The sequence below is a fragment of the Crocodylus siamensis genome, chromosome 2 (genome assembly GCF_052110815.1).
Source record: "Crocodylus siamensis isolate JL-2025a chromosome 2, ASM5211081v1, whole genome shotgun sequence".
Classification (NCBI taxonomy): Eukaryota; Metazoa; Chordata; order Crocodylia; family Crocodylidae; genus Crocodylus; species Crocodylus siamensis.
The window spans coordinates 71,323,072-71,346,411 of NC_143396.1; the positions used below are offsets into that span (position 1 = coordinate 71,323,072).

Consider the following 23,340-nt stretch of genomic DNA (forward strand, 5'->3'; position numbering starts at 1 on the left):
GGAGGCTGGTCCCAGCCTGCTGGTAAGAATTAATTTGAGTGACTCAGTCCAGTAGGAAGGAAGAGCAGCATGGAGTAGCACAGCACACCAGGAAGATGGGCAGGTAGGTACTGCTGCCTATCCACTGGCCTGGTGCACCACACCATCCCACTCATGACACAGGAGAGCAAGGTGGACTGGACAGCATCCTAAATTTCCTCATGGTTAGCTTAGTCATGCCTGCGTCCTTCCTGCCCCACTCTGACACAACTTGGAGGCAGATTCTGCTGATGGCAATCCCAGAGTAGGTTGGCCTAGTATGACACACCCTATACAAGCTACTCTTCACTAAGAGAACTGACAACCTCCAGTGGCAGCTGCTTTATGTGGCCCTGGCCATGTGCACTTTTGTCTACCACTTAAACCCAGTGGCATCAGCAACTTGCCCTTTTGAAGAGACTAAACCAGATGGGTCAACTGGCAACTGACGCCCAGGAAAAAGCCAGCCTATTAAATAGGTACTTTGCGTCAGTCTTTCATCAGTCCCATGGGACGCCCATGCCTGCTATGGGACAGGGAGATCCAGGTGATGGGGATCCCCTACCCTCCATAAATGCTGACCTCGTGAAGGAACATCTTGAGAAGCTGGATACCTTCAAGTCAGCCGGCCCTGACAATCTGCACCCCAGGGTACTCAAGGAGCTGGCGAGCGTCATAGCCCAGCCCCTGGCACGGATCTTTGAAAACTCCTGGTGCTCTGGTGTAGTGCCCAAAGACAGCCAATGTGGTGGCGATCTTCAAGAAAGGAAGGAGAGTGGATCCGGCTAACTACAGGCCCATTAGCCTGGCTTCTATCCTGGGGAAGATCTTAGAAAAGTTTATCAAGGAGGACATCCTTGATGGACTGGCCCAGGCTAACATCCTAAGGGATAGCCAGCACGGGTAGGTCTTGTTTGACCAATCTCATTTCCTTCTATGACCAGGTGACCTATCACCTGAACGAGGGAGAAGAGATTGATGTCATATATCTTGACTTCAAAAAAGCTTTTGATCTGGTATCCCATGATCACCTCTTGGCCAAACTGCCCAGTTGTGGCCTTGGCTCCACCACGATCCGCTGGCTGGGAAATTGGCTCCATGGTCGGATCCAGAGGGTTGTAATTGATGGCAGTCACTCATCGTGGTGCCCTGTGACCACTGGGGTCCCTCAAGGCTTTGTCCTGGGACCCATACTGTTCAACATCTTCATTAATGATGTGGACACTGGAGTCAGGAGTGGACTGGACAAGTTCACCGACGACACCAAACTTTGGGGCAAAGCATCCACGCCAGAAGACAGGCGGGTGATCCAGGCTGACCTGGACAAGCTCAGAAAATGGGCAGACGAGAACCTCATGGTGTTTAACACCGATAAATGCAAGGTTCTCCACCTTGGGAGGAAAAAGCTGCAGCATCCTTATAGGTACGGCAGTGCTACATTGGATAGCACTACAGAAGAAAGAGACTTGGGGGTCATCATTGACCACAAGATGAACATGAGCCTGCAATGCAATGCTGCAGCTAATAAAGCGACCAAAATGCTGGTTTGCATCCATAGATGCTTCTTGAGCAAATCCTGGGACGTCATTCTCCCCTTGTACTCGGCCTTGGTGAGGCCGCAGCTGGAATACTGCGTCCAGTTTTGGGCTCCACAATTCAAAAAGGATGTGGAGAAGCTTGAGAGAGTCCAGAGGAGAGTCGCGTGCATGATCAGAGGTCAGGAAAACAGATCTTACGATGACAGGCTGAGTGCCATGCGACTCTTTAGCCTGGAAAAGCGCAGGTTCAGGGGTGATCTGATGGGCCACCTACAAGTTTATCAGGGGTGACCACCAGGATCTGGGGGAACATTTGTTCACCAGAGCACCCCAAGGGATGACTAGGTCGAACGGTCACAAACTCCTGCAAGACTGTTTCAGGCTGGACATAAGGAAGAATTTCTTTACTGTCCGAGCCTCCAAGGTCTGGAACAGTCTGCCAGCGGAGGTGGTTCAAGCACCTACATTGAACGCCTTCAAGAGTAAATTGGATGCTTATCTTGCTGGGATCCTATGACCCCAGCTGACTTCCTGACCTTTTGGCAGGGGGCTGAACTTGATAATCTCCCAAGGTCCCTTCCAGCCCTGATGTTTATAAAATCTATGAAATTGGCAGAGGAGACTCTCTTCCATGCCTTCCTGGACTGCTCCCATCACTAGATGCCCTCAGCAACCTATCTGAATACTGGACTTGGACTTCTCTGAAACTGTGTACACTTTCTCTATCCTGCACAAGAGGACAAGAACACTATCTGCCTGGCCAGTTTCCTGATGAGCCAGGCCAAGACGGTGATTTAAAAGGCCACAGAAATCGAGTAGCAGGGCTAGCTCCAATGATACCTTCTAACTCTTCTGCTACCTGATCCATGCACACATCACATTTGAATTTGTAAATTCACCTTGCAGCAAAAAAAATTTTTAAAAAAGAAAAGAAAAGAAAAAAGGGCACTGGTTTGTGTTGCACTGGGCTATTGAGGAGGGTCTCTACAAAGCAGAAGTAAAACAGCTGGTTTTACATGTGCAACTCCATGACTGGCATGAAAGAGGGGGTTTTAAGTTCTAGTGACATGGTATTTTTGGTTGATAACAAGTATGTTATGCTTGGCCCTTGGGAGGGCCACACTCCTTTGCACTTTCACCGTTTGTTTTGATATCTGTATAATAAAGTTTTAAAAAAGTAAAACTAAACTTAAAAAAGAAATCAGAGAAAGAAGAGAGAACAGAAATAAGAAGTATGCCAGACACAGGACTGAGAGTCAGACATCATTGCCTTACATACCCATATTTTTGCCCCTGACCAATGTGTTGACCATGCACCAATCACTTAATTTATAAACTGACAGCCCCCATCTAGAAAACAGAATTGTTTGTACTTGCCTTTGTACAGTGAAAGAGACTAACACTAAAGAGTCTCATTACTGTATGCCTGGTGTATCGAGTACTAGAATCTTGGAGACCTATATAAACTATGGGTATGCGAAGGACTGATTTGGCCCAAATATTTTATGGATTCATAGAATGGATAATACATCTTGACTCTGAAGTTATTTTGGTCTCAGTGCACCAGTTAGATGTAAGCAGATGCAGACTGATTGCAGCAAAGGCTGCCGATGCTTGAACATGTAATACTTAGGACAAGGCATCTTCAGTCAGCTGTTCAACAAAGTGCACAAATATTGTTATCAGATAAGGAGAGTAAAGGAAGATAGGAAGAATGTCTTATAAAAGAGCTTTAACAATGGCATTAAAAGATAGGAAAAAAGTATCTACTAACAGAGAGACAAAGCCATTCAGATTGCAAAGATTAGGTTAGTTTGCAAAAGAAACACAGTAATGCTCTTGCTATTATTCCACAGAGCAATATCAATGACGGCTTAAAAATCTGAGGAACCAGTCATCACCTGTCTGCAGTCTTTAAGTTTTTCATGCAGATATTAAGCAATTGATTCACTACATAGTTGGACTTGAACCAAACAAGCAGCCCACCTAGGAGACTTTTCCACAATAAAGCACCTTAATGTGATAATTGAACTGCTAGATAAGATATATGACCTCTATATAAAGTGATTATTGACTATAGGAAGCTTTCAATTTAGTAGAATATGACTTCGTATAAGAGCTCTCCAGAGCCAGTGACAAAGGTCACATTTGGCTCCTTTCACATATAGTAAAAGGAAATAAGACTTCCACCAGTCTTCTGTATATCAAGTGATCAAACAAAAGGGGAAAAAAGCAAGTCACGATAAAACTCTTTTTCCATAGTTCTTTGATATGTCAAAAAGTTAATTTCCTGAAAAGTGACCGGGAAAAAAAATTAACTGAACCTGAAATTTTCTGACAGGATGAGTGTCTTCATAGGCTACATGTAAAACTTAAGGTGCAACACTACTGAGGTGCAAAATTCACAGAAATAGTAAGAAATTTAAGTGCTACATCCTGCCCTGTTAATTAAAATCACTCTGAAATAAAACTCTCATACAAAACTACAAGGAAGAAAGATCCTGATTGTCCTCTATTGAAAGTACATTTTAAATTTTGATACGTATACTACTAACTTGACTAAGAAAAGTTTTTATTATAAGAAGAAAAAAAAATTAATTTTTATAATCCAGTATTTGATTAAAAAATAAAGTTCAAAACCAGAAATACCTTGAAGCCAACCAAAAGATTTTTTAAAATCTCACTTGAAACTAAACCAAGTAGTCGATGATTGTGAATACATACCCAAGAAAAAAAGAAAAAGAATACTCTGAAAGCTAAAATCTTGCTCTTTTTTACAAGGAAATGGTTATTATATTGCATATGACAATGTATATTTAGTTCTACAATCTAGCTTTGAATACTATTATTACAATAACAATTGTATAATAAATGCACTGTTATTAACAACCACCACCAGCACCTTGCTTTATATTAATTCCTAATGAGTCAGCAAATTCATTCAACAAACACTAATACTGCCTAGGACTGTGATGATCAGTCTTTATACTTCATTCCCTGTCCTTCCACTATGCACTGCGAGATCAGTTTTAATTCTGTTCCCTGCAAGTATTCATTGTTATATATAATCTTTAATTATATTATCATATATGTAGGGACATGTCATATACTATTCAAATAATGCATTTCCTTAAGGCACTGGCAGTGAAAAATACAAGAGTCTTATTTACTGCCACGCTGCTCTCTGTGGGGAGGGTCTCAAAGTGGAGACTGCTTTCACTTCCAATTCAATAACCTTTTTAGATGTGCTGGCTGGTACTTGTAACCATCATAACATTTCATGGCACAAATACCACAGATTATAAATTTTGGCCAGTACAGGATTACATATCATAAAACAGCAACAAATTCAAAGGATGTTAACTTGCTTACTCTTAAATCAACTATACTCATACCTGTCGCAAATACCTGTCCTCAACCAAAAGACAAATTTCATCTTTAAACCACAGGCTATCGGGACATCAGAAAGGTAAGAGCGCATTAAAAGATGAAAAAAATAAAGTAATTGCAATTCCATAACTTAAAACTATGTCCTTTTTTCCCCTCTCAAACTTCTCAAAATACTTCACCTTTGGACTGAGACTATGGCCACAATTCTGCAAATATACACGTGTTTTATTTCACCCATTTTGGTAAGTTTCCTTAATTGACTTTAAAGGCACTCAGTTAGACATGTACTTATATCTTTGCAAGATTAGATCCTAAAGTTGTTGTTAGTTTATAAAGATGGTGCACATTGATAAATGAGGGAGAGTAGTTATGAATTATGAGATAGGAGCGCAGAAAAGCTTTTCAAAAAATAAACTGGAAATTTGCACTTCCCAAGGCGCAGACAAAAGTGACAATTTTCACTTGATCTGGCCCCTGAAAGTGGTCTACAGCCATGAGCAAAACACAAGTACATGACTGCAAGACACTTTAAAAGGGCCCAATCCCATGAAATGTAATGAGGATTCAGATGAAAGCACTCTGAAGCGGAGTACTCTCAGTAACTGATGTCCATGTGCTATGGGAGCAGGGCTGAGCTGCCCTGTTCCCAGCACTGTTCTCAGGATGGGGGTAGGGGAAGAAAACAGAGAGAGCTTGTTCTAGGGTTTGCCCAGCCAGTGGTGGAGGGTGGGGTGCATGGATTGGCTCCAATCCATCCCCCAAGGCTGGCTGGGAAACCCCCAAAACAAGCTCTCTCTCCTCCCTTTCCCCTCTCCCATTCTAAAAACAGCACTGGAAGCTGGGAAGGGAATTGCTACAGGAAAGTGGCTGCAGGCTCATAACCACTCTAAAAAGTGGTAGAATCCCTCAACAGCTAACATCGGGGGGAGGGGAGGGTTGGAGATCTGGGGGAATCATTGCATCTCATGCTGCTTTCTGTAAAGCACCAGGAGTTAAAATAGAGAGCTACGTTTTTTATCTGTGCCTCCAGGTCCCAAGAGACTGCCATAAAAATCACAAGACTGCAAAGTAGATTGGATGGGATATGGGACACCCCCCTATTATCTTCCTGAAGCCAGGCCACTGAGCAGCCAAAATAATTCCCCTAGCAATACCTACAAGGCATACTGTACAAAACACCAAGAACACCCTATCATATGCCATAGAGAAAGCCGCACCAGTGTGAATCCTGCCGATACCCTGCAACAACTGGGAAAGTTAATAAATACATACTCAAATGATCCTGGAAAACAATCATGCCCTGTGCTACAAAGAAAGGTAAAGGCCTCCAGTCTGTGCCAGTCTGACCTAGAGATAGAAACCTAGGTTCCTGGTTGCAGGGTGTTGCTCTTCTATTCAGGGTCATGCTGATCATCAAATGAAACTTAAGGAAGGAATTTTATTACCAGGAGGGACATGCCTTCCCTTTCCCTCTGCCCCCTCCCCCAGACATCTTAGTTGCTGCCATCCTTTTAGACCTCAGAAAGAATCTTCCCTTCCCCAAGCAGTAGCAGCAGTGAGGTAGCTGAAAAAGAAAATTATTTCCAGGCCCCATTTCTTGGAACAGGCAAGTCCCAGGTTCCAGTCTCTTCTCCCTGGTTACCTGATAGTCTATCCTTTTCCCCATACAAAAGTATTACAGCTGTGATTAGCAAATACAGTGCAAATCCCCTATCTGTTTAAGTACAGATCCCCAGTTGATGGGAACATCTGCCGAAGTCTTCAGCATTGGCACCAACTGCCCAAAACACTGAAAGGTTAAGCTTCTACTACACACAAAGCAGTTTCTTCCCCTCTCTCTCTCCGATATCTTAGGAGATTTGAGAGATGTAAAGTGATCAGAACACGAGTTATTTACTGCAACAGAAAAATGAATATTGTTGCCTATTCAATATGCAGTTATTGTAAATTTCATGTTATTACTCACATACCACATACACTTCCCCCCCCCAAAAAATAAGCCCCCCCAAAATTGGATTGCAGATCTTAAACAGAGATGTTGATTTTCTGCTCGACTAGAAAAGGTACAGAAAAGGCAACCAAAATGATCAAAAGCAGTTGCTATACCAGGAGAAACTGAAAAGGCTAGGACTCTTTCATTGGAAAAAAGAAGCCTGTGGGGGAAAATGATAGGAGGTCTACAAAATCATGAAGGTTGTGGACCAAATGAACAGGGAACTGGTCCAAGTCCCAGAACACTAGAACTACATAAGTACATAAGAAGTGCCATACCGGCTGCATCCACATGTGCATGGACATTTGGTTCCCTGGGGACAACCAGCACCACTCTGCTTTCCCCTCCCCTCCCACATGTCCCCATGTTTTTGTTGATCCCTGGATATCCAGGAGTTAAATTAAAAAAAACAACCCTCCCCACCCCCAAACCCACGCTGCTCCCACAGAGAACACCTAAATGTGTGGCATGCAGCATCGCAGATATGCCCGCAATGCCACATACCGTGCTCATCGGGATGCAGCTTCTGTGTCAGACCAGTGGTCCATCTAGCCTAGTATTCACTTGGCAACAGCAGCAAGAAGAGATGCTATAGAGGGAGAGCATCAAAGCAGTATCTCTAAAGTGATCCATTCCCTATTCAGTATCCTCCCTGGTGTCCACTGTTATTGGTTTAGAAATCCCAGAGGAAACAACCATTCTGTTCAGTGGCCACTAATAGATCCATCATTCACGAGTTTATTCAGTCTGTTTTTAAACTTGCCTATGTTATCTGCTTCCATCACCTCCTGTAGCAATTAATTCCACAAATTAACTACACATTTCATGAAGAAGTACTTTTCCTTATTAGTTTTAAACCTATAATACCAAGTTCAGCTGGTGCCCCCTTGCTCTAGTATCCTGGGACTTGGTTCCTTCCTCTGGAAGGAACAGTGCCTTGATAGTACCACATTCCCGAGTTACAGCTTTTCTATAGACAACTTAAAAATTTGCAGGGCTGTCAGACAAGCACCTTTCACTAACACCAAAGTGACTTTCAAGAAAGAGTGGCACAAACAATACATGCTATGCAAGTCTTGAATATAAGCACAAATCTTAAAAAGGTTTGTATGTGTGCAGTTATCAAAATTACTTTAGGCAGCTCATGATAGGTTGATTGACTACTGACTGTGCATCTTTATGCCTTTACTGCATCATTAAGGTACCTCCATTTTGTGCAAGACAAATAAAGAGCAGGGTGTTTCCTTTATAAGTTCTTTTTCAATGTTTACAGGTTATCCACAAAAAATTCTCTTGAGGCTCAAATTTGGCTTTCAAAACATCAGCTCAGAAGCTTTGTTGAAGGAGAGAGTGGGAATAGGTCATAGTGGGAGGCCAGTGCCAACAGTGAGTGAGTCAGAAAGAAAAAAAGACTGGAAACTTAGGGAGCAAAGAACACAGCAGCCCTGGCTGACCACAGTGAATAAAATTACAAGTTGTGAATGCAGCTGAAGAGAATAATAGTTGATGCACAGCTGCTCCATGGTGAATAATTGAGAACAAAATGAGAAAGGTAAGAGTGAATACTTGCAGGAAGAAAGTAAACTTGAATGTAACCGACAGTAAATAAATAAATCGTTTTAGAAACTTCCTTTAGCAAGACAAAGGAGCAATACTCTACAGATAAAAATTCAACTCCATGTAGATGGCACACTTAAGGCCATGCATGCAGTTATGTTAAGTTTCAAATTAGAATTAAATGGTGTATTGGTTTCTAGCAAGTAACCTTTCATCCTTAACTGAATCAATATTAATTTGATGAGTAAGTGTCTGTACAGGTGAAAAAAACAGGGGGTAGATAAGCTTAGGGTTTAAATTCGACCAATTCTAGAAACCAAGAGATAAAGTACATGGACATAAGCAAATATGCAGTATATGCAAAGGAACACATCTTGATTAAACTGTGCAACATAATGTCCATTAAAAGAGCCAAGGGCTTGGGACTGGGGGCTGTCTGTTAGGGGTATGCAAAATGGGCTGTATTTGATTCAGATTCAACCTGAATTAGGGACAGTGATTTGATTAGTTGATTTGGCTCACTGTCCCAGATCTGATTTGGCCGAACCAGAATCTGAAGATTCAATGCCAATTCAGAGAATCAGCAATTCAGCCATAGACACAGCATAAAATGTTTTTTCTACATACCTTCAGGTATCAAGCACAGCTCATGAATGCTGCAGTGCTGGGACAGATGGATCATCCCACAGGATGCACTCCCCGATGGACCCAGAAATGAACCAGAAGTGCTTTTAGCCCACTTCTGGATCTGCTGCTGAGCTTACTGGAGAGCTCTCCACACTCCTGTGGGATGCTCCATCCACCCCAGCATCAGCATTCATGAGCCGCCTGGGACCTTGAAGTATGTAGAATAAAAAACATTTAAAGCTGTGTTTGTGTCTGAATCTTTCCAAAATGATTCAGAGGGTTCCGATTAAATTCGGAGAGATTAGAGGGTTTCCCAGTTTGATTCAGATTCGGAGATTCAGCCACCGAATAGGGCTGAATTTCCACCAAATCCAATCAGGGACCGAAGATTTGCACAGTCCTACTGTCTATTATATGTGCCCAATATCACACACAGTAAGAACTTGATCCAGGATTGGGGCCTATAGCTAGATTTGCACTAGGAATTACCAAAAGCAATAGCAATATCAGAGACTTTCTGATCACACTGGCTCTTACCTGATGCCATTGTGTAGGGATATTTCCCCCTCCCCCCTTTTTTTTTCTATTCCATCACAGAGACAGAAGGGCAATGGAGAAGATCAGGCTTCTAGGCAGAAGCCCTAAAGCAAACCAAGAAAAGGATAGAGTTGCTTCAGGGATAATACAGTTTTCCTTATTCTAATAAAGGTCCCAATTCAGTGATGGAAGCAAGTGATTCTTTCTGCAATTCTTCATCATTGTGACATGACAACTAGCAGAAATTGACAGGATCTGCAATATACTCTTCCACAGTATCGCTTTCCATGACACTAGCAGCAGTGTGAAATTGAGTGTGATCACAGCCCTAGTCAATTCTACTGCTTCAGTATGTTACAGTCTGGGTCATTTTTTTTTTTGGGGGGGGGGCAGAGGGTTGCGGGGGTTTTTTGTTTTTTTAGATACTAGTGCCTTTTTGATGCAGAAGGCAAAGAAGATATCAAAGAGAGAGTACAAGAGAATTAAAATTACTAAATAGAAACTAGAACAAAAGGGGGGGGAAAACGTGTTGATAATCTTTAGAAACTGAAGCCTTTTACATCCCTCCCTGAAAGAACAGCTCTACCCAGCATGAAATACCAAGTCTCTTCATATAACCACCAGTTTCCCTCTATGGAATCTGACAATGAGCCTTTTCCAATTTTTAGGTACTGAACACCATTCCAAATAGATGTCTCCTTCTGAAGCATCAAGTTAAAAAAGCAAGTTTCCCCACCTCTATCCGAAGAAAAGCTATTCCACATACCCATTTTTCCTTGTTCTCCATCCCCAAGTAAAACTTCTCAGATGATATTATTGTGTCTTCCTGTTGCCAAGGTCTATATCCATTTTAAAATCTTCTCCTAGCTCATGTCTCCAAACTTTTCACTTCATCAGAACTCACTATACTTTCTCCAAAATTCCTTAAATTGCTATACAAAACGCTAGTACAAATTATAGAGTCCACAAAAATTAGTGTTTAACTGGTTACTTGATTTGTGGATCATGTGCTGAAGCGGCAGGTTATAAATGAATTTATACAAAACTCAGTAACTATTACTCCAGCATCAGTGTTCAAAGTGTGTACCCCTCCTCAAAACATTAAGATGGTCTATCTAGTCACTTCTCTAACTAGAATCATAGAAACAGGAAAGTCAGGCAGGAAGGAAATTCAGGAGTGAATACAGTCCAATAATCTGTTCCACACAGTATCATCCCAGCAAAGTGTTTATGTACTGACTCAAACAGTTATGAAAATTACGAAAACTCTCTAGGGAATCTATTCCAGTACTTAATCACCTGCATAATTAGAAAGTTCTTCCTAATACACAACCTAATTCTCCCTTGTTACAGCTGCAGACATCTTCTCTTATGGGCACAGAACAATTGATCGCCATCTTGTTTTTAAAAATCCTTTTTGAGTTTGAAGATTTATTAAACCCTCTTGGTCTTTTTTCCATTCTAAAAAAACAAGTTTTTTTTTTCCTGACTGTTCCTTATATTATGCATTTTCCATACCTACAATGTTTTTAGTTGCCCTCCTCTGGACTCTTCCCAATTTTCTGCATCTTTCTCGACACCTACTCCAAACTGAACATAGTATAAGGCCTCAATGTTGAATACAGTGGAAGAATCCCTTCCTGAGACTTGCATATGACAATGTTATTATTGCATCCCAATATAATGTTAGTCTTTTTCAGCCATATTACACTGCTGACTCTTATCCAGATTGTACTACATTCTAACCTGCAGGTCATTTTCTGCTGTGCTGAGGTCTATCCCAACATCATCTATTTTGTGTATGCAGGTTTGATTATCCCTTCCTACGCAGAGTACTTTACACCTGTCTCTACTGAACTTCATTCAATTTATTTCAGATCATTTTTCCAATTTATTAAGGTCATTCTGAAGCCTAATCTTATCTTCCAAAGCACTGCCACCTACTTTGGTTTCATCTGCAGATTTTCTACACTCCATTCAATTCTCAAAGTTATTTATGATTTGGAGTCTCACAAAGAAATGAGTTTACCTTCACCACACAATTTATTTTATTGTAATCTTCATTTTGTGAATGCATAGATATAAAAGAGATTACTTAAAATTATCCTTAATTATGAGGGGGGGAGGGAGGAGGAGGGGAGAGGGGTTCTAACTATTTTCAAGTATTACGTCGCTTAAACCAAACCATATGTTTCATTGTTGAAATATGATTCATTGCCAATAAAAGATGTAAGGATGAAAAGCAAAGTTTTTAGATTAGAAAAATAAAAAATTATTTAAACAGATTTTGCTTCCAAACATAAGAGGCTAAACTTTATAGCTATTGTTATTCTAATTGAAGTCATACTAATTGTGTGAGCTAGCCTAATAATACTAAAAGGACTATTCACATGCCTAACGTTAAACATATTTGTCTGTAGGATCTCCCTTCTCAGCAGCACAGAGGCAGAAAAGGATCTTGGAGTCATTATAGACTCCAAGATGAACATGGGGCGCCAATGTGGGGACAAAGTCAGGAAGGCTAACCTCACCTTGTCACGCATCCATAGATGCATCACGAGCAGGTCCAAGGAGGTGATCCTCCCCACCTATATGACATCGGTCAGGCTGCAGTTGCAGTACTGCATCCAGTTCTGGGCACCGCACTTCAGGAGGGACGTGGACAACAGCGAGAGGGTCCAGAGGAGGGCCAGTCGCATAATCAGGGGGCAGCAGAGCAGGCCCTATGGGGAGAGGCTACGAGACCTGAACCTGTTCAGCCTCCACAAGAGAAGGTTGAGAGGCAATCTGGTGGCAGTCTATAAACTTGCCAAGCATGCAATGAGAGTCCCCGTTTCCCCAAACACTACTGGGAGTAACAAGGAACAACAACCATAAATTGACTGAGAGTAGATTCAGGCTGGATATCAGGAGGCACTACTTCAGTCAGGGCAGCTAGGATCTGGAACCAACTTCCAAGGAAAGTGATGCTGGCTCCTACCCTGAAGGTCTTCAAAAGGAAGCTAGATAAATCACCTTGCCAGGGTCGTTTGACCCCAGCATTCTTGTCTGCCCAGGGCAGGGGGTTGGACTTCATGATCTGCTCAGGTCCCTTCCGACCCTACCAAATATGAAACTATGAAGGAACAAGTACATTTTAATCACTTATTGTATATTTAAGTAATATAAACATTTAAGGAAAAAAAGAGGAAATTTATCTAACAGAAACATATTAATATAGTAATGTGTGTATTTTCTTATGAAATAAGTAATATTTCTTTCAAATAGAAGCTTTGGTTTAGCTGAATATAAAAACAAATCTCTTTTCAGTCAATTGTAGTTAAGGTTTTAGCAAATACATTACTAACAACTGCCAATCTATTATAGGTAGGTAGTTGATAGTACAAGCTATAATAATTAGGCCATGTAAGCTGCTGAGATAATGCCTTATCTTATCAGTTACCATGCTCTGAGAGAAAGGGGGGTGGGGGGCGGGCAGAACAAATGCAGTCAACCAGGCAGACAACCATAATGCAAAAATAGGACTGTGCTTTATAATATATATCTCCAGCAGAACATTTAATTATAATTTATACCTTGTTGTGACTTTAATATTTGATGCTTATTTTCATGACAAATATCCCTGATGTAGTGGTTCAACAACAGTTAGGATTCTCAATAATCTAAAATACTCGAAATGAGATAAAGAAAAAGACATTTGGAAAAAAAAAAACCAAAGTGTAAACAGCTAATTATACAATACTTTGCAAAAAACAGAAATCCTTGATGCTGGAGATCATTCAAATCTAGTGCAGTGCTAAAAGTAGCTAGTTTTTGGAGCATCTGGATCTCCTACTGTTTTTTTTTTCTGGTCTGGGTGTTTTTTTATTTATTTGACAAAAAAAGTTGTTTCATTTTTGTGGCTGATACATCTCAAGTAAACTCCTGAAGTCTTTAGTAAGGAAAACTAAACAACAAGTTCAAAAGAGCTAGAAATCCTAGTAGCCCATTACAATTAAGCCATGCTAGTTTATGTGGCCACTGGCACAAAAAAGAAAAATATGGCTAGAATCACATCCGACTACCTTTGACTTTGCAGCTCTTACAATCAGATTAACACGTAAAGTTGGGTCAGCTAAGGGCAGCCTTTGACACACATACAAAGCAAAGCTCAGTATCACACTCTAAAACTTCTAGATGTAGAACTTCTAGATGTAGAACTTCTGTGTCAAAGAGACTCAAGCATTTCACACTACAAGTCAGGAGTGTGTGCATAGGAGAAGTAAGGTCTGTACTCTCTTTAGCCCTTCTATGTCCAAAGAGGAATGAAAATACATTCTTTTTTAATTCTATTATTATTTTTTTCCTGTTCTTACCCATAACATTACAACTCACTTAAGTCTCTGATAGCAAATGAGTCACAAGGGATTGTCAGACACCAGAGCTGGTGTGGAGGCAAAGAAACTGCTGTGTGGGGATGACTCTGAGCCCCTATCACATTGGGAGGCACACTTTGTACTTGGCTAAGAGAAGCAGGACCATCCCACCCCAGAAGACAGACGAAATTTGAGACTTTCCTCCAGATGCCCTTTCTTCAGGTTTCTCCATGGATTATCTAAGCCCCTGAGTTCAGGAATAGGCTCTAATATCTCAGCATTGCCTGTATATTTTGTATATTTTCTGAAAAGAACATTATTTTGTGGCTTAGCTGAAAAGTTTACATTAAACAGGAGACCATTATCCTGTCATAACATCCTATTCCACATACATTATCTCTTAATTAACATTGAAACATTTAAAAACCATTAGAAGACACCTCTCAAGAGTTCTAGATTTCAGAAAAAAAAATCAAATTCAGATTATCATTAGGTAGTGTTCAGCTACAGTTTAGAAATGGGATTTTAATTAATGAATTGACATCTTCACTGGTTTGTTCACATGTCTTAAACTAGTAATCTATGCTGATCTATCTCCCTGCTGCAATTAAGATACTTTCCATACTTAAGTAGATAAAATAAGTGTCAATGAATTTCTGCAAATTCATTCTGACTGGAAATGTATTGATTAAGTCAAAGTAGAACATATTGAATTACACTTCTTACACAATCTATAAAACAAACATCTCTCTATTGCTAAGTATGATTGAATAAAATACATTACTTTTATTTTAATGAAAATGCTACTCTCATTATATACCTCATCCTTTCATTACATGTGCAGGTACAACAAACTCAATTGCCTCAGTGTAACAAAATACTGTCACAAAGGCTAGCGTTAAAGTACCTGTCATTATAAATTACTGAATTAACAGTCTGAAAGAGTAATAGGTCCAAACATAAGAGTTAGCTTACTCACCAGTCTAAATGAAACAACAATGCAATTAAAACCAACAAATGTATTTCTAGGGAAGCCGTGTGTCAATTCTTATATAAGCTTATGTTTAAAGTATATATCCCACAGCAATTTTATCCACATTTTAAATTCGCCTGGTATTTCACGCCTTTCAAATAAAACTGCTCTGCTATGTAGGAATCTGTAAAGGACATTGTTGTTGTATTTAAGTTACAGATTCTAATAATACTAAAGCATTTCCATAAATCCCCCAAACTAATTTATTCATTTTTGAAGATAGATTAACAGAGAAAAGGCAACAGAATCCAGTGAAGTATGTAGTTTCCAAAGGCTGTCACAAGTGACAAGTATTAGATAATGGTTTCTGCACAAGTGTCCGATATTGAACTCCACTTGCAAAAAATCATTAGTTAAAATGTTCACACCTATGGATTCTTATAAGCAAATTCCAGCTTGCACATTTGCGGCATCTCCCCTAAGAACTTGGAAGCCATTAACAGGATTCTGCTATTTTTAAAGTTTCTTTAGATGCATGTGCTTTCTGGCTTAGAATATAAACTAACTTGGAATGAATGCAGTGTTCAAGTATTACTTACGAATCATTTCTTTTTAAATAGCAGGACTGCATTTTCTGATTCCTTAGAAGTCTTCTTCCTTCTACTCATGCTTTGCTGTTGGAATTGCCATAAGTTTACTGGCAATTTGGTAGGAGAACACCACTTCATTTGATAAGGGGAAGCTAAGAGTTAAGACTCTACCTCTTCAACTACTAGTCTGCTTTTTAATTAGATAATGGCAAAGGAGTCTTGGATAGTTCCCCAATCCCCCTTCCTTTTTGTTTTCTTAAATATATAATTTGGGCTTGAAAGAAAATCCTGGCTTGAATCCTGCCACTGGTTTCATTTGTACCTGATACAGGAAAACTCGGGGAGCAATGATGTATGAACGTTTTTTTGTGGTTGTATTGATTAATAAGAGGGGGAAACTTGGTAGAAAAGTAGAGAGAGAAAAAACTAAAAATAAACAAAAATTTGTTCATGTCCAATTAACTAGAGAAAACTTTCAAGTGCAGCTCATCCTCATGTAAAGTTTGCTCTGTACAAATACTAAAATTGTTGGACCTAAAGGATATCTGATGAAGAAACACTTTATATAGAACAGAGCTTCCCCCCCACCTCCAAAAAAATCAGCTTAATTTTAGATACCCTGCAAATTAAATGCTTGCAGTTGCTTATTTAAGAAATCCCATTTTTTGTGTTCTCTAAACTCTGGACCTTTCTGCAACCTTCACCTGTAATGGAGGCACTCCAAAAAAAAACTGATGTTAGAACACCAATAAACTATTTTGTAAACATAGTCAGCTACATTTTCACCAACTCCTGTAAAAAGGCATACTTTTTGATTTAGTTGACAGCTCAAGACAGAATACAACCCAACATATCTCTTCTTCACAGAAACCAGCATTTTTCTTTAGAAAGTTGCATAGAGCTTTGTAGAAACACAAAAATTACTTCAACCATTAAATGTTTAGGTCTTTCAATTTATGGGTGTCCTACTGAAAATGCTTGGTCTATAGTTTACAGATATGCACTGTATAAACAAATATTGGGGGAACTTGACTAACTAGTAGACAAATGTAACAAAGCATTGAGAGAGAAATAGTAGTTCAATGACTGATTTTAATAATAAGATACAGGAAGGTATCTGAATAACATGAAGAACATGAGTAAGAGCTGGTAATGAATGCAATCCAGTAGGAGCTCTAAGCAAGTATTTCAGGAACTGACCCTGAAAATAATACTACAGACTGATTTTAAAATTTTTGTATGATCTTGGAAGGTCCACAGTGTTCTCAGTCACTGTCTTGCTTAGAAAATGAAAACATGCAGTATCCCCAACACTTTTAGTGTTGGGCTCTTGATGGGAATTTTTAGCTTCATCTTTATACAATAAATAATTGTATTTAAAGTTGTAAGACTGCATGCTTAAATTTTAGCTGTTCAACAAGGCAGATACTTTTAATAAACCTCTGGAGGTGTTTGCATTCCATTTTCAATAGGACATTTTCTAAATTTACATTCCCTATTAAAATGAAGCAAGTGAAAAAAATTTTCCTTTTAAAAAGGTTATCATAATTACCTGTAAATTTTCAGGACACTTATTTAACACCTTCAGGAAACCAATACTTTTAATATCTGGTTATTCCTGCAAAAGTAATCATTCAAATAACCTCCAAATATGGCTTAATTTTTTTTATTATTATTATTATGAGGTCTGCTCTTTCTTAGTCAGTCCTAGTTCAAGTCCTTTTAACCACTTATGTCAGCAGAGCTAGTGGCAAACTTCTATCACCTCCCCCCCACCCTTTGAAAAAAACAGCACCACAAACCTATATCTATATCCACACACCTATATGTTCTATTATTCTTGTTTCATTAGCTTTAGTATACAAAATTGCTTGGCAAACTTTTTTTTGGATACAAATTTTTTTGGATACAGCTGCTTATGAGTTTTCACACACTTTCAAGTTATTTGAGAAATTACAGAGAAATGCTTAACAGTTTAAACAGAATGAGGTTAAGAAAACAAGCACGAAACAACTTGATTGGTTCTTCCATTGGCCTTTCAAGTACTGTATTTAAACTGGTTGCTTACTAATACAATAGCATCGTGTACATTAATTTTTTAATTGATGAAAAATTACAAAAATAACATCGTTGAGTGATCTTAGTTCCAATTCTTCTAATATTCTTCACTAAAATGTAACTTATAAATCAACACAAACTTGATTTCAAGCTTAATAAAAATCAAGTTATAAGAAATTTGACGTTGCTATTCAGGCACCAGACAGTTGTTAGAAGTAGAAGAATGCTTTTTGTCCTGGATAAGAAAAGTCCTGTCACTTGTTTCACTTCTATCTTAGCAATATGCAAATCTAGATGTTTAAGCAACAGTGCTAGGAGCTCTTTCAGTTTTTTCCTTCTAGTGATCTAAAGCTGTGAACTGGATGCACCCAGTTCTGCTGTCCAAGCTGGCAACACAATTACTGTAGTCCCTTTGTAAGCCTTACCGTCAATATGACATAATTACCAAAAAAATTCTATCACCAGCTAGCTCCCAGCACTCTATTTTAAGCAAGCCTGACCATTTCAATGTAATTAACCATTCAGCTAGTACAGTCTGTTCCAGCTAGCTGCAGAGGACTGGGAACATCTTTCACTGATTGCTTCCTCTTCTCTGCTTTTAATAACAATGTTTTCATACGTGCTCCTTTAATTATGCCAGAAAGTAGAAGGACTTTCACAGGAGCACTGTGGTCTCTTTCCAAAGCTCAATGACAACAGGAAGAAAAAAATAAAATAAACCACACACTCAAGAACTGGGGTCAGAAAGTAATCGGAAGACAGAAATAACACCCCATGCCTCCCAGCCCACGCAAACCTGGTGTTCACTGCAAGCACTCGCTCCAACCAGACAGTATTAAGTCAAATCTCTTTCAGCTGCAACTGTTCACTTTTGTAGCCCGATGAGGAAATGAAGTGTTCCCTGACAACATGCTCTATCCAGCTCTTATCTCAACTGTGACTCGAGAAAGAGGAATTTTTTTTTTTTTTGACGCCGAGCTCTAGCATCGTTTTTTCCACTGCTCCATCTGCTGGAGGTCCCTACAATTCTCCACCTAACTCACCCCCTCCAAACACACAGCAGCAGCAGTAGCAAGTCGTTCAGCAGGTGGCTTCCAGGCAAAACCCTGCCCAAGTTGGGAGGAACTCGGCGCAGATCGGGACGGGCCGGGCCGCCCGGGGATGGGGGCAGGCTGCCTGGCACCCAGGGCGCCCTGACCCCACCAGAAAACTTCCTCCCCCCCACTTTTTTTTTAAAAACAGAAAAATGAAATGAAATAATGCGTGCCTATCTACAGAGGCACAGCAGCTGCTTTCGTGTCACCTCAGGGACTTTTCCACCCGCCCTCCCCGTGAACAGGATCACCGACCTGTGGGGCTGGGAGCCTGCAGTGGGGTCAGTTGCTGTAACCTGGGGGCTTCCTATGATTATTATTATTATTAAGTGGCTGCTGCCAAGGCTTCCTCCAGAAAACCATTAAAACAAACCCCAAACCCTCCAGCCCCTCCCCTGGCTCCAAACTTACCCGCCTGCCACTCTCAACTCTTGCAGGACGAGGGCTTCTCGAGAGATGCCCAAGCCACAGTCATGTCGCCCCCCAGAGAAGCCCACGGGCGGGCACCCCCCGGGGGCAGAAGCGGCGCTGAGGGGTGGGGGGGATAACGAGTTGGAGAAGCGAGCAGCTGGGATGAGCAGGGCAGAAGGAAACGCGAGGCTGCCTTACCTGCCTGCCGTCTCCCGGCCGGTCCAGGCAAGCCAGGCGGGAGGCGACGCAGCTGCAGCTCCTCGCCCGCCCGCCTTCCTCGGGGCGTTGGAGCAGGTGGCGGCAGCAGGCGGCGGCGCAACACGTTTGGGTCTGAACTTTGCGGCTTCAGGCAGAGGCAGGCGAAGGAGCCAGCCCCGCTCCGGCCGCCGCCGGCTCTGCCGCGCTCATTGGTGCCGGGCTTATTTATTTATTTCATTGCTCTCCCTCCCTCCCCTCGCACCCCTCTCCGCCGCCGCTCCCCTCCCCCTGGCTCTGACTCAGTCCCGCTCGCTCCTGCCTCGCCGCCTGGCAGCGCCGCTGCCGTGCGCCCGGGTGGCGTTTGCACGGGGCGGGGCGGGAAAGAAGCCGCCGAGGCTGAGGTGGGCTCCGGAGACGGGCCCGGAGGGCTGGGAGGAGGAGGAGGAGGAGGAGGAGGAAAAGGAGGGGGGGAGCAGCAGCAGCAACAGCCGCCGCCGCCCCAGTCGTGGCTGCCACTGGGGGCCAGGCAGCAGCGCGGCACCTCCGCCGCCCCGTGCACCCCGGTGCAGGCTGCCTTCCTAATGGCAGCGGGGCGCGGGGTCCCTGCGGCTCGCTCCCGCCTTCCAGGTGCGGCCTCCGCCCGCGGGGGAAAGGGCGGGCAAAGCCCCGCAGAGGCGCGGCCGGAGCCTGAAGCGGGGAGCAGTCCCGGCCCCAGTGGCGGAGCGGGGCGCGGGGATGAGCCGAGGGAGCCGCGCGGAGGCTCCGGGCACCGCTTCCAGAGGCCGCCCCCGGCTGCCGGCCGAGGCCCGCGGCTTGGCTGGTTGCGCAGGCTGCGGCGCGGAGCTCAGCCTCCGCCTCGGACACGAGCGCAAATGTAGGGTCCGGTGTCGGGGCGGGCTGAAGGGGGCCGCCGGCTGCACCGCCCCTGCCTCCGGGAGCCTGAAGCCAGGTCCTCGGCCCCGCTTCCCGCAGTGCTACCCCAGAGCCCCCCTGCTCTCAGCACTTGCATCCCAGGGCCATGAGATTATTTTAGGCTTTTCTGAGTTAAAATTGCATTTTTTTTTATTTTTTTTTTTTTGTGCAGGAATTCCAACTCATGACTAACAAGCTTGGACTGCGTGGAGATCCGCCTTGAAGAAGAGGGGTGGGGAGTGGGAATAAAAACCCAATTTTTCGCTGGCTCTGGCAGGCAGGAGGCCAAGGGCTGAATGATCTCCCTTTGCCCCTTCCTCAGGGCCAAGTGCACCTCCACCCTTGGTGGCACAAGTCAAGGGGACGTGTGATAAGGCGGCCGTGGAGGAAGCCTCCTCAGCACGCCTGCAAGAGCCTTCTTCCTCTGAGCGCAGATTCTGCCGAGTTGCAGCTCTCAACGGAAAAACAATCTTCCCTCCTACGGTTGGTTGGTGTGTTTATCCCCGTGTGCACACATGTGATGGATAGACAATTGGCACCTTCCTTCCCCCACCCCCACCCCTCTTTCTTTCCCCCATTGAAATCAGGAGGAACCCCAGTGGGAGGAGAGGAGCACAATCAGCAAGGCTAGTACAACACTTTTCCAGGTATGTTAGTAGTGGGGGTTTTCCCCCCTCCCCTCTCCTGGTTAATCCCTGCCCTCATCCCCTAGCAGTAAATAATCATTTTTCATTGTTCTTTTTCCCTGCTATAAAAATCAGGGTGGTGGAATAGTAAATGTATCCAGAGAATAAAATGAGTTATTTAGCAAGGATTAGTACAGAACAAAGCATAAATTATATCCTTGTTTCTCTTCAGGTGACAACACAGAGCACTGTCAAGATTGCTTTTATCCTAACAGTCAATCAATGAATTTATGTAGATTTGCCATCCCAAACAGAGGGTACAAATCTTTCTTTGCGCAACAGCTCTGTAATTCTACCTTTGTCAAATGAAGACAATAAACCAGAAAGATTAATGTACATTTTCTTCTTAGTAATAAATTCAATTGTCAAATGCAGAGAACTTTTTTATTCAGAGACCTGGATCAATGGTTGACTTTGTTTTGAAGCATTTATTTAAGAAGGTGTTTAAAAAGAATGAAGTTCATGCTCTTAAAATCCTTAGAAATCTTTCAAAGGCAATCACTCTATTTGTCAATCGAGCGGTCATTGCCATGTAACAATAAGAAGTGTGAAAGTTGGATGTGGGAATCCCTTTGGATTTGTGTAGTTTGCTTTCTCAATAGGAACAGAACACTAGGAAATTAGACAGTGAGACACACTTACAAATCCTATTTGAGTCTTTTTAAACTGCTTCCTTTAAACAAGGTAGAATTTCATCTTTCATCTCAACACCATTAAGCTTCAAGGTCAATTAGATGAACATGATAAATGTGAGCTGTGTTGGAAGGAATGCCTCCTACTTTTTATAATATATTAAGCAGCTAATGTTTAAATAGTTAACCACTCATTTTATCTGGTTGTCATTTTAATCTCTTACTTTTTAGCCTTAAGTGAGCATTTAAGCATATTTATTAGCAAAAACACAAAGATTCTGTTGAGATAAGCACTTAACTTTTCAAAGTATGAGCAGTTAACAAGAGATAACAATCTACTGAGTAGGGACCTCATTCAAAGCCTACTGAAGTCCATGAAAAAAACTCACATTGAGTTCAGTGAGTTTTGGATCAAACTCACACAAGGATTCGGTACAGTTGTTATCTCAAAGTAAAACTACTGTTGGTTAAACTGGCACCTGTTTCATTTTTATATAGGGAAAACAGATGCAACTAAATGTTGCAGATTTATGTACTCTAAACTCCATATTGCAAACCTTAAGACTCATCACATCTCCTAAAGAATGTGATGCATTACCCCGTTTCCATTCAAACCAAGTATAGGAACTGTTTTAACTGTGGGTGAGATACTCATTGCTTAATGATGCAATACTTAATTCAGTGGTCTATTAACCTGAGTTGGGCAAGCAGATTTTCTTCCAGAGTGTTTAGGAGTTAGGGTTAAAGAACATGGAAAGAATGAAAGAGTTAATAGCTACAGTAAAGGCAACAGAGAGAAAGGGCAAAGAACTCAAACTTAAAAGATAAGAGAATAAATGTAAGTGAAAGAGACAAGGAGAAAGAAAGCCTAAATTAGAATATTTCTGAGACTGCTGAGTCGGGCTTTACTGTGTTGCTTGCAGCTGGCCTGTTTCACTGTATCATTTTGATCACCATGCTCTACTTTCTAGTAAAGTAAGTGCATAATAATAATCATAATAATAATGCAACAAATAACATGCATATAGCTTGAAAACTGTGAAGAAACTCACCTCCAAAGATTAGGAAATTTCAACAGGTAAGGTTTCTCCAAAAATACTAATTTGACCATGTTATACATCATTTTAAAAAAAGAAAGAAAGAAGAAAAAGGCTTATTAGATGTAAAATCACAACAAAACCAACCTGATGTTTGGGAACTGTTAACAAGACTAACAAGTGTAATTCAGTCCCTCCAATCATTTATAAAAAAGGAAACAAAAACAGGTTTGGAGGATGCTCTGGGTATTATATTTGCCTCTGAGTTTCATTAACTTTTTTTTTTGTTTGATATGTAACATTTTCCTTGTTTTCTTTTTTTTTCTTTTTGTTTAAAGTATATTTTCCTATTCCTTGTTGATGTGTTAAAGATGCCAAGTTGCAGGGAAAACCATTCACCCGGTATGAGAAAGGGTAAAACTACTGTGCCTGGGGTTAAATGCAAAAAAAAATAGGCAGAAAAAATACCCTCTCTAATCTTTTAATTATACCCATTTAAGGTATTTGCAAGACTAGTAAATTCATTCAGTGAATATCAAACTTAAGGTTGAATATGTGACCTTAATTCTGACCTTTGGTGCATATACATGTAGTCTTATGATATGAACTCATTCTACTTAAACTAAAATAAAATAATTGCATGTCATATTACAACTTCAAGTGTTGCTCCAGCAATTAGATATGGGCATATGTATAGTCTCCTTGACTGTATATTTCCCATACGCATATCTGAC

The 23,340-nt window shown here is 41.4% G+C and overlaps 2 protein-coding genes across 7 annotated transcripts in view; one reads left to right on the top strand and one right to left on the bottom strand.

Annotated features, from left to right (window-relative positions):
- Window positions 1-19,509, bottom strand: part of TENM3 (teneurin transmembrane protein 3) — a 2,356,642-nt gene extending 2,337,133 nt beyond the window's left edge. For 2 of the 6 annotated variants that reach the window (XM_090036142.1, XM_090036140.1), the window contains exon 1: window positions 19,340-19,355. The gene's annotated coding sequence lies outside the window, so the exon portion shown is untranslated. Of the gene's footprint in view, window positions 1-19,339 lie in introns of all 6 variants that reach the window. The other 4 variants (XM_090036139.1, XM_090036135.1, XM_090036141.1 and 1 more) reach the window with 4 other exon arrangements.
- On the top strand, window positions 17,563-23,048 carry LOC149870391 (uncharacterized). The gene is made up of 5 exons (XM_090034509.1): window positions 17,563-17,620; window positions 19,367-19,966; window positions 20,574-20,734; window positions 20,839-20,898; window positions 21,110-23,048. Exons 1-5 carry the CDS (start codon window positions 17,563-17,565, stop codon window positions 21,161-21,163), a joined length of 933 nt encoding a protein of 310 aa, XP_089890635.1. The 3' UTR covers window positions 21,164-23,048.
- Window positions 23,049-23,340: the final 292 nt, after the last annotated feature.

Excerpts from the sequence above, each read along its gene's own strand:
- LOC149870391 (XM_090034509.1), top strand. The coding sequence starts at position 17,563 with ATGAGGTTAAGAAAACAAGCACGAAACAACTTGATTGGTTCTTCCATT. Across the intron at positions 17,621-19,366 it reads TTCTTCCATTGGCCTTTCAA|GCAAGCCAGGCGGGAGGCGA; the intron begins GTACTGTATTTA and ends CGGCCGGTCCAG. Across the intron at positions 20,735-20,838 it reads AAACAATCTTCCCTCCTACG|GAGGAACCCCAGTGGGAGGA; the intron begins GTTGGTTGGTGT and ends CATTGAAATCAG.